This window comes from Besnoitia besnoiti, chromosome VII (genome assembly GCF_002563875.1).
Source record: "Besnoitia besnoiti strain Bb-Ger1 chromosome VII, whole genome shotgun sequence".
NCBI lineage: Eukaryota > Apicomplexa > Conoidasida > Eucoccidiorida > Sarcocystidae > Besnoitia > Besnoitia besnoiti.
The window spans coordinates 2314816-2326002 of NC_042362.1; the positions used below are offsets into that span (position 1 = coordinate 2314816).

The following is an 11187-nucleotide window of genomic DNA, read 5'->3' on the forward strand; positions in this document are numbered from 1 at the left end:
CAGTGGCTGTCCGTTAGCCAGCGTGCGGCTTTCGCAAAGGCTGGCAAACCGGCGGAGTGGACGATGTGGCGTCTGACTCAGCGCTGTCCCTGCATATAGGGGGATACCAGCCTTAGCGTCTTGACGCGATATCAGAGAGGACGGTTCTGCACTGATTTTCCGGTGATCGCTTTATGGACTAATGAACAGGGAGGGCGATTCTTCTTGACAGGCGCTGGCATCGCTGGAAGCAGCTCCGTTACCATGGCGCGCTCTTCCTCTACGTCGGCTGCTACACATCTTCCCATAGGCTGCTGCCTCACGGCGTTGCTCGTAAGTCCTACCAGTCAGACCCCACGCGCTTTTCTCTGGGGGAGCCGGCAGTCCGCGTCATCACGCATACCTCTGTCATGCTTGCGCTTTGAGAGGGTGAGGCCTGTTCGTTACGAAGGAGTTACTGTCGAGATGAACTCGACAGTGGAGAACAAGAAAAACGAAACGCGAGAGAAGCGTCGAAATCATCAAGAGTTGCCACAGCTCGCCAGAACTTCAATTAAGACTGCGTCCGAATACCCGTCATCTTTAGCATAGTTTTCCGGATTAGAGGCGTCTTGAGTACCCGTTCCTCGAGGCATATACAGGTGCGCTGTGCCGGCCTCCGTCTGACTTCGGCAGTGTGAACTGCGGGTTAAACTAGAAGGCTCACTCGACTGTTTTTGAGTCCAGCCTGCGGTTATTCCTGTCTCGCTTCCGTTTCCTTCTGCTGCCGCTTGAGGCATATCGTGGTCGACTGCTTTCTGCGGACCAGAAGCTCTTGCAGGCACTGCCAGCCCCGGACTGCTCTTCTCCGGAAACTCACTGCTGGTGTCTTCAGCCTCTGACGACGCAAGTGCCTCCGTTCCTGAGCCTTCGCCCCTTTTCGCGTCATGCTTGCTCCTGAGTTTCCTGTTCAGGTAAGCCACCAGGGCACTGTCGTCCATGAATACGAGCGGGGTCTCTTGTTTAGAGTCTAAATTTACCCAGCACTGACCAACCGTTGCCTCTGGCCTCACTTCCGAGAGGCCAGAATGCGTGTTGGGAAGCTGGACCCCACTATCGACGTCACCCCTCGAGACCATGGCACACTCCTCTCTAAAAGCTCCCGAGTGCTCAGATGAACTGTTTTGACGAGGGCAGCCACTCTGCGCAGTCGATGTGACTTGCGCATCTCTACTGCTGTCTGTGGCATGTCGCTTCGCACAGGGCTCCGGGGGAGCATTGAAAACGAGCACACACCTAGTCCCCCATTTTTCTTTCTCTACGGTTCTTCCCCCAGCTTGGGAAGTTTCACCTTTCTCATCAAGAGAGGGTGCTGAGCCATATGTGCAGCGTACCCGTCTGATGGCGTAAAAATGCCGACTTAGACCTTTCGGTAGAAGCCGCTTCCAACCAGTTTTCGGCAGTTCCACATTGAGGATGAAGCCGACCAACCCGGGATCTCTGAGCTGGTCTAAAGTGACGATACCTGTGCAAGCCAGACCGTCTTTCTCGTCCGTCTTCGATTGGCCTGCCAAACTGCCACAGCCGTCGTCTCCGCTGCTCTCCACCGCACCGTTGCTCTCCACTGCACCTGTATCAACAGCGTTTTCCCTCCGAAACCTCAGCTCTAGACCGTGGCGTGCCAGGAGAACTTGAAGGAGAGACAAGTCGTAGTTTCCCAAGCCAAACGGTGCACTATAGCTCGTCGGAAGTAGAGCCGAAAACCATCCAGTCCTCGTTTCCCCCGCAGCAGAGGACGAGGAAAGGGGCTGCGTGGCGAGGCGGCAGGGAGCTGTAGGCGTCGCGGCGGCGTTTGCCAATGAAGTATCAAGTTGCGAAGCGCACGCGACGCACAAAGCCGAAGAGGGCGAACCTGACGATCGCCGACTACCTGAAAAACGTTTTTTATCAGGGTCTGCCTTACGTCCGGCTGCTGTTTCCGTGTGTGCAGACGACGTAGACGGCGAACCCAAACCACAGCTGCAACATGAGTCGTCTCCTTTCTCTTGCGGTGCGGAAGGCTCGCAGGACGCGGGTGACGCCCCCGGCGCACCTTCTGGGGTTCGACTTCGAGATGCAGCTTCCAAGCGGGGCTTCTCATCCGGAAAAAACTGGCCGCGATCGAGAGCCCACGCCAGCTGTGTAAAGTCGTCAGAAGAGTAAACAGGCCCCTGCAACAGATTGTTGATCGTATGCCGAGCGCATTGCAGCAGACTCTGGCGCTCATGGTACACCTCAACAAAACAGAGACGAGGTTGCCCGCGACAGGCCCTCGGGAAAGGGGACACGGGAGGCAACGTAGCCATTGCGTTTATTGTTATGCTTTTATGAACATTTTCTAGTGCTCAAATTGAACTTCAGGCACGCTCGCACAAACCATGACGAAACAGCTGCGCACGGGTCACACGCTGCAGCACGGAAGGATGGAGCACTATACAAACCCACGGCGCTGGCGGGAAATCCCTCGTTCCACTCAGACCTCCACGGTCCGAACCACGCACCGAAAAAGTGTAGGACGGATCAACAGGCCTCACGGCGACAGGCCTGACGGCGATATCCGCTTCGCGAGGCTCAAGGCGAAAAACGTTGCGTTCGAGTGGAGACTCACTCCACTGGGCGATCTGCACTAACGAGGCCGCCACAAGCGTGAACTTGAACGGGAGTTGCCAGCGCGGCGAGAACGCGGACAGGCAATGCAGTTGAAAGCATTTTCAGTGCAAAGGCGAGCTGCAAAAAGGTAAAGGTGGATCCGTACAACGGATTCTCTTCCCAGGTGGGAGATTTTCCGGTAAGAGGAACACAGGCTACTTCCTCGCGTTGTCGTGCAGGGACGGATTTCCAAGAAAACACCAAGCACATACGGGTTTCCCTCAGTACAAAGTATAGAGAATCAGAAAGCTCGTTGAAAAGAATAATCTCTTCAGCAAATCATTCCCAGAAACGCGCAGAAGTCGCGCGGCAGTTGCAAAGACCTCGGTACCGCTATGCTCGAAGCTGCCGCACACGACACTATGCGCTTTCACCGCCCCCGTGACTGGCTTCGCAGCTTGAACAGCAACTCGTCTCCACACCAAGAAAACATGCTGATGACTACAGGAAGAGCGACTACCGCTGACTGTGAACAGTAGATGACAGAACTGTGTCATTCTGTTGAGTGAAAATCCATTTCCTTCAGGCGTTGCGCCAGCATGCCATGAAGAGATACCGTACACTCGTGCCCGTGGCGCGTCGCATAAAAAGGCCAAATGGACAGCAACTCCTCATCAGAGAAAACAGCTATGCCGCCATGTAGACCACAAAGAAGATAGAGTCTTTTACACAGGCGCCTCGCCCTGAGGCCCTACGAATACATATATATATATATATTTATACATAGCATATCCAGGGCTCTCACGCGCACCTCACTACTGTATGGTTGTCTAGATAGATTGAATGCACGAACAACTGATATACTGATATGAAAGTTTTTCTCCGAACGGTTCTTGCACGTGTATGTGCATGCGCAATAGCAGACCGTAGACAGAGCAAACTTGGCATCCAGGAAATGCACGACAGCAAACATCCACTCCTCCGTCGCACATAAACGATTACCTACTAGTAATGTACGCGTGAGGTCGCTTAGCAAAGAGAGGGCGGCTCTCTTTTTGGCAAAAACCAAGCGGAGGAAAAGCCACATCAGACCCTCTTGCAGAGAGGCTGCCACAACATGGCAGGCTAGCCCCTCTCTCACGAGGCCTGGCTCTGGGCCTTGCTCGCCTGGCGACGGTCGCTCGCTCCGCGCGTGTTGTTCGGGCCTGTCACTGCCGGCACCTGGTTACCAGGTTCTCTGCGGCGAAGAAAGACACACTGCCGGAGCTTTTCTTTGCTCTACGCATGCCTGTCCTCTCCAAAACATGTGCTTTTTTGGCTCTTGTTAAAAAGGGGCGTGTTTCTTCTGCGACTCCCGTCTCCGATCTTCCCGCCGGTGAGCCCAGAGAGTCGGAAGCGCCGCCAGCCTCCGTGGCTGCAGCCTCGGTCCTGAGCGTTTTAACTCTTTGAGTTGCGGAGCCATCTTTCCCTCTAGCACTCTTAGTCATGAGCCTTTCTTCTTTTAAAACCCCCTTCGTTCAACGCATTTCGCTGTTTGTGTGACTCTTCCGCTGCTTTCTGACTGTTGCTTCCCGTCCCTCCTCCTGCAGTGCCTGCGCGCCCGTGGGGGTTCGACCTCCGCCGCCCTCGTTTACATGCACACGCGGCGCTTCTGCGTGCCCAACGCTAATGCAACAAATACGACCTCCGAGACCCAAGATTTTCCTTCCAGCGTTTTTGGGCAGCTGCCTAGCGCTCGGAGAGACGAGCCTGAAGTGGGTGCTGTGCCCTCAGAATCGGGTATACCGCAGACCACGTCCTCACCACTCCTCGAGCCCCAGAGGCACCGCGGGGACGGACATCGGATCAGTGTGCACGCCGAAGCTCCACATCTACATGACGTGTTGAAGGGACAGATGGGAAACCTTGGGCGACAGCTTTCTGGTTTGGGAATCGACGGCCTCCGCACCCCTAGAAAGCTAGGTCTCCGCAGGCAGTCCTACGCGAGGCATTCCTACAGGCCTCTTTCGTAACCGACCCAGGACGATCCTCTCCTCATTCTCGCTTGAGTGTAGAAGGCAGAACCACTGAAGCTATCAACTTCGCCTCTGTACCCTCCCTCCGCCCTACCGCGATGCGGCCAGGTACGCGCGCGAGTCTGCGCCTCTTCTGGGCCTTGTGCGCGGGGTCAGTCCTTCTCTTTGATGAACGTCGCTTCCGTCTCGACTGGGCTGCCAATGAAGCTGTCGGGACTCTCTCAGCTGCCCCAGTGGCTGCCAATGCACGAGGCGCGCATCTCCTGTTGTTGCCCGCTCTCTTCACCGCTGCGGAGGCCGCCGGCGAAAGCGCTGCTGATCTCGCGGGAAAGGACGGCATTCCGCCCAGCAATGCAGCGCATGAAGGTGAGGCGAACAGTGCTGCGGGAGAGGGCAAGCAGCAAGGAGACTTCTCCCCGGAAGACAGCAACGATGACTTCGAGAGCGTGACTGTTGAAGATGACCCGTTTGGCGAAGACAACTATGACGCGCTCAGAGACCTCGCAGCGCAGCTGAATCCCGACAAAAAATCCGCGGGGACCCCCACGGACGTGCAGGAGCCCAACGCCGCCGCGGCAGAGGGGCCGCCGGGACGAGACGATACAGACAGCATAGACGAGGTCGAGACCGAAGAGGAGACGTACACGAACTTGCCACTGAAGGACGAGGCCGGAAACATCCTGCCTCAGTCGCAGAAGAACAGTTTGCTGGAGAGCGTCAAGAAACAGACACAGGGGCACATGATGGCCGCACCAAACCGAAAAATCGTGAAGCTTGCGATCAAGGGCACGCTGGAAGACAAACTCCTGAAGGAGGAAAAGGAAAAGGAGCAGAGACGGCAGAAACGGAGAATGAAACTCGCCCTCGAGCGGCACCAAAGGAAGCAGCAGGAGAAGTTCGACCCGCGAGTCGAGCTCAGCGAGAAGGAAGCGAAGAACAAGAAAATCAACAAAGTTCTGCAAAAACTCGTTGCATTCTTTGAAAACCGGTTTTAAATGGGGAAGCGGCGTACAGCGAGACCCCGAAATGCATCCTGGGGGCGCGAGGATGCCTCCGCAGGTTCCAACGGATCCCGCGGCGATGGAGGGGTCCTCGCTTGAGCGCCGTTAAAGAAAGAAACCAGAGCGGCTCACTGAAAAACCAGCCGCTGCTGAAACGAGGGACGATCGAGCGCCGGCTTCTCGTAGAGACAGGACGCGTCGAGTAGGGCGGGGGTTGAGCCTCGAGCATGGAGCCGTCTGGCGCGATTACGCCTTTTGAGAAAATGTGAGTTCTTCTGGACTGGCGTGTCGGGACGCGCCGTGGTGAGCCCAGGAGTGTACGAACGACGAAGGCAGGACTGAGGGCGACAGACGCTGCACGCTGCAGTCTCGCCCTGCGGGAAAAGTGGAAATTCGGGTGAAACTGACGGCAGAAGCGATAGAGCGCGCTCGTCCCGGGGGCGGACGACAGGCTTCAATGAGTGTCTGGACGGGCGGGACCGTAGTGCCTGTGGTGGCCTATAGAGCTACGAGCGGAAAGTCACTGCAGAATTCGTGAAGTAGGCGTCTGCAGTTGCAGATGTTCCTGCAGCATGGAGGCGTTAATAGGTCGTTGTGTGGCTGCGTGCGTACGCTGTTTTTGGAGAGGGGGTGAATACGGCCGCGCACTAGGTAGAAGTTTTGGCATGTGAATATTCTCGGTACAGCACTGCGGAGTCTAGCAAGCGAGTATCTGCAGCCTTTGTCGCGTGCACGTGGATCAGCCCGTGCAGGTGTTTCTCTCGCGATCCTTCGAAATATTTTCTTGCCGGGCTTGGCGGTGAGCCGCGTGTCCCTCCCGCCTCCTGAGCGGCCAGCGGCGGCTACGGACAGCGGAGCTGAAGCCGACAGTCCTCTTTGAGAAGAAAGGAAACGAACTATGGCTGGGAACGTACGCTCGAGGAGAGAGCCAGAACAAGAGCTCGCAAAGACCTCGTCTTTCTATACGCATTGAACAACGGCGATGGCCCCTGCAAGGCTCTTATGTGCGAAAAAATCGAGATGCTACTTCTGTGTACCCGTTTTTTTAACTGTGTATGGACGCGTGGCATTCTTCACGCTTTCTTCGTGCGTTTGTGAGTGTGCAGACAGACGCATAGTCCAAAACACTTTTGTTCACACTTCCTGCAAGGAAACCGAGGGGGAAAGTACAACGAACCGATCACGCATGCGGACTCACAGCTTCACCCTGCCCGAGGCAATACCCTGGAGCGAGTTCGAGGGCTGCTGAGAGCTGTTTATATGCATGAGAATATGCGTGCTAGTGTCCGCTTCTATGCGTCAGCTGTACTGTCAGGCGAGGGGGCACGAAGTCACCCCACAGAGCCACACGCGCTGCTTCTCATAGCCATAACAACTAAAACACTAGCTCTGAGCTCGAGCGGCGTCGAGGGCAGAAGCGTCTCGACCAAATCAAGAAAACCACAGTCATGCCAATGTCAAGGTGTGCGTACTGTTTGTATCGAGTGCGACTTCTTTTGGAAAACCCACGCTAGCTGTCCTCCACACGAAACTGTGCAAAGCAGACTGGACTGCACTGCGTCAATTGTTCCCTATTCGACCAAGGATACAAATGTAGAAGGCTTCATTTTTCGTACGGAGCTTGGAGCTCGCAAACCGCATCGAAGTTAGACAAGGCAGTCGTGCGCACGGAAGCCGACAAGCACCAGCACGCACGAATATTTTAGCATTCCCTCGACACTTCAGGCACTAGTATATATATACATATGTGTAGTGATTTATAGACTGTTATATACATATTATATATGTTCTTGGATCTGTGTGCATGCCCATCTGTTTTCGAACGTATATGCGCACGCCTCTCCATCCTTGCACGACAGTAGTGGATACACGTGCCAAGCACTGCCAACGAATTTATCGGGCACCGAACCAGGCCGTTGCTGCCTACTATTTTTCGAAGGCAAGCCTCCGTGAAAGGCCCGTTGCACAGGCACTCCTGCGTGCATGCAGTGAGAGACCCAGCTAGCGCATGCCGTTGTCCGCAGAAAAGCATGCATCGCAGCAGGAACGTCGATTCGTGAGCCTTTTCCCTAATGACGGAAACTTGGAGAGCTCAGAGCTCCGTCCGTCGCTTCCTTTTGCTTTCTTTTGCTCGAGAGGGGCTCTCTCTCGCGTAGCTTCTTCATTTAGGAGACTCTCAGAAAGCGATCACCCGCGCCCAGCGCATATATATCGCTGTCTCGGCTCTCCTTTTTTCTCTCCAACCCATTTCGCCACGCCCAACCCACGCATTCTGCGGCTTTTTAAAGACAGATACGCCTTTTCGTCACATCACAACCTACGTCAGCACCGATACTTCTGAAGAGAAGGGCGTCGTTCAACCGTCAACCAGGCGCAGCCGTATCACGGCACTCACGCGACTCTTTGCAGGTTACACGTGAGCCAGCGTCGCGAGCGGACCTCCCTCTGAAGGCCGTCTCCTGCGCAACGTTATGGACGAGTATTTAGGCGCTGCGACGAGAGACTAAGCCACACGCGAGTCTGCAGCTTTCTGGAACCCGCGTCGGGAGGACTGCAGGCGCACTTTTTAGCTGATTGTGGGCACAGAAGAGACGCAACGGCTCCCCGCCGCCTCGAGACTCACGGAACTTGCACGCCTCCAACATGAAGCGCTCTCTGAAGCTCCTTAAGGCGAGGTCCTCCTCGTCGCCAGGGCAGTCTGGGTCTAAACCGACTGCGCCTTTGAAGAAGAAGGATCGATCGGCGGCGAGGAAGGTGAAAACCCGCAGTCCCGCGCCGGCGTCCCTCGACAAAAAATCGCAAAAGAGAGCGGATGAAACACCGCAGCCCGCAGAGAACGTGCCAGAATTCTTTAAAAAAACTGAGGCCACACGCGCAGACAAAAAATCTCGAAAAAACGTCAAGAAGGTATGCCGGGAGGGCGGGTGGAAAGGAAGCTATTTGATAGCAAGCGTAGGCGTACTTTAAAAAGTCCGAATAATGCGGGTTTTCCGTTGAGTGTGTCTGAGACCCTTGCGTCTTCCACTTAGAGAAACTAAATATATATATTTACATGCCTATTGATCATTAAACATACATACTTGTGCAAACACGCGCAGTTCGGTGAAATGAGACCTGGTGGCACCGTTCTCTGCGTCTGTATATATCGGTGCAAGCAAGGTGTGCATATGCGGCTGTCGTTCAGGCAGGTGTCTACCTGTGGTTTAATACGCCTGTAGTGCGTTGTGTTTCTGTTGCGTGTGCGTCCTTAATGCATTCCCTTTCGCGGTCCGCTTCTGCTTTCTTTCTCTCTATCCGTGTTTGGGCTGCGTGTCTGTGTCTCACAGGACAAAGGCGAAAAGCACGAAAAGCGTTTCATTGTCTTTGCTGGAAATCTCCCGCTTGACACGACCGCAGAGCAGCTCAAGCTCTTCTTCAAGAACAAGCTGCGTAGGTGATTGGCTGCGTTGTCGCGAAGCTCTGCGAGTCCGCTTATGGACGCATCCCTCTCGCTCTCTATCTCTCTTATCTGCGGAGGCGATCATCGATCACGCGACATGGGAGTTGCGTTGAGTTTTTCGTCGGACGTTTCTTTGCTTGTGCTCCGTGGCTGACGCTTGTTGCGGAAGGACGGTATCCTCGATTTCTTTCGCTTGTATTTTTTTGAGCAGAATCCCGCATCGTTGGTGTGCGCGTGCTGACTCACCGAGGCACGAACAAGCCAAAAGGCTGCGCCTTCGTCGAGTTCGACTGCCGCGAGGCTCTCGAGGTAAGTCCATTTGTGACGCTGCTTCATCGAAGACCGCAGCGCCGCCTCGCCGCTTTCTTCAGGCGCCAGTCAGTGTCTTTACCAACGGCGGATGCGGTGGGCTGTCGGCATGCAATTAATCCGTTTTCGCGTGCCTTTGGATGTTTCAGCCCAGGGCGCACAGATATATCTGTCCAGCTTGTGTATGTATATAGATCGGAAACATGCTTGGTGATGCACGCACAGAGGCATCACGCTTGCGTGGGACTCCGCGAACAGGGTGTGCGTGCGAATGCCCTCCAGTCATAACTGCTTCGTGATATTAAACGTAGCCTTCTGGACGTGGTATTCGTACAGAGTGCATGCACCATCCCCACAGCGCATTTACCCATGTATATCATATGTGTACTCTCTATGCTGCTATGTATGTATGTGGTTATGAGTTTGGCTTAGAAAGCCGCTATGTAGGTCACGCGCCATCTGGGAAGTGCGTGTGCCAGTGCATGATTGGACACGTGAGCGAGCGTACCTGCAGTATTTATTCTGTGATAGAGGCGTCACCTGCTGAGCCAGGGATGCGGCGTGTTTCGCAGCCCTTCTTGCTCACCAGCTGTTGAATTCGTCAAATACGCTTATGAGTGCATCCTGTCCCGCGTCTCGCGTGAGCTCGGCATGCATGCGTGAGACGGCGAAACAGTTTCTTTGGCTCCACGAGGACTTTTTCGGGTATGACTGCGGCGTTCGTGGGCCGCATGCAAGTTCGCTCCCCTACGTGCTTCGCACACACAGCGGCGCCCTCGGGTTTTCGCCTTGTCGCGTCGACCGCCGACAGTCTGGCGCGACGGCATCCCCTCCCTGGGCTTGTTCACTGAATCTGTTTTTCAGATTGCGTTGAACTACCACCACCGCGAACTCGGTGGCCGCAAAATCAACATTGAGCTGAGCGCTGGAGGGTGAGAGCTCGGCGCCAAGGGAGCCTGACGCGGCGAGCGATGATGGTGTCTTCGCTGTGCCGCGTACCTAGCTGATTTCATACTGGAGCTACAGTCGTATATGTGCGCGTTTGGACGTGGCCTGGCGTGACGCGAGGTGTGTGCAAGCCAGACCCCCCGCAGGTTAACGCGCACACGTGCAGCTGGGCATTCATATATCCATGCGATGGCAGCGTAGAGCTCAAGTACCTTGTATACTCGCTAACGCGTGAGGCACGTAATCCTGCTAAGTCTGTCGTTTTGGAGGACGAGTGACTCCGCACGTTGCTGTGCATTCATCATGAAAAAAGGGTTCTGTCGCCTGGCGTCTAGGTCATCGTTAGAGGGTACCCTGTGAAGTCAACATTTTGAGGCGGCTTGGTGGTGCCGTCGAGTGGAGAGATGCGTGCTGTGTGACGCATGTGTGTGTGTGCTTGCACGCAGAGGCGGTAACTCGAAGAAACGGCGCGAGAAGATCTCCAAGAAGAATGCTGAATTGAAGAAGCATCGGGTGAGATTTTTAATACAGCACTGGCCCGAATACGCCGCTCAGCAGGAAGGTGAGGGCTCTCCTGTCATACTTCAGTTACGTGTACCTTGTGGGCGGTTCGATGAGTCGCGTTCGCGTGTGCATGACTATTCTCACGGTCATATAAACACGGCGTCTCGCGGCGTATACGCGTAGGGTTGGATACTGACACGTCCACAGGTATTTTGTGTTTCTATATTCAAGAACTAGGGCAGGAAACGGCTCGTATATGCACGTGCATGCATCCCTAAACAAATTTTTTCATGTACAGTTTTAGTGCATTTTGTATCTGCGCTGCGCGCGCTCTCTGCAGCGAATGAAGGTGAAGCAGGCGAAGAAGCCAGAGCAAAGCAAATGA

At 54.9% G+C, this 11187-nt stretch overlaps 3 protein-coding genes across 3 annotated transcripts; 2 read left to right on the forward strand and 1 right to left on the reverse strand.

Moving 5' to 3' along the window:
• Nucleotides 1-500: 500 nt before the first annotated feature.
• Nucleotides 501-2303, reverse strand: BESB_079340 (uncharacterized protein; the record flags this gene model as incomplete). Its single annotated transcript, XM_029366296.1, has 1 exon — nt 501-2303. One exon carries the CDS (start codon nt 2301-2303, stop codon nt 501-503), a length of 1803 nt encoding a protein of 600 aa, XP_029217727.1.
• Nucleotides 2304-4699: 2396 nt separating this feature from the next.
• Nucleotides 4700-5596, forward strand: BESB_079350 (RNA recognition motif-containing protein; the record flags this gene model as incomplete). Its single annotated transcript, XM_029366297.1, has 1 exon — nt 4700-5596. One exon carries the CDS (start codon nt 4700-4702, stop codon nt 5594-5596), a length of 897 nt encoding a protein of 298 aa, XP_029217728.1.
• Nucleotides 5597-8245: 2649 nt separating this feature from the next.
• Nucleotides 8246-11187, forward strand: BESB_079360 (RNA recognition motif-containing protein; the record flags this gene model as incomplete). Its single annotated transcript, XM_029366298.1, has 6 exons — nt 8246-8509; nt 8929-9031; nt 9253-9350; nt 10215-10282; nt 10745-10811; nt 11143-11187. 6 exons carry the CDS (start codon nt 8246-8248, stop codon nt 11185-11187), a joined length of 645 nt encoding a protein of 214 aa, XP_029217729.1.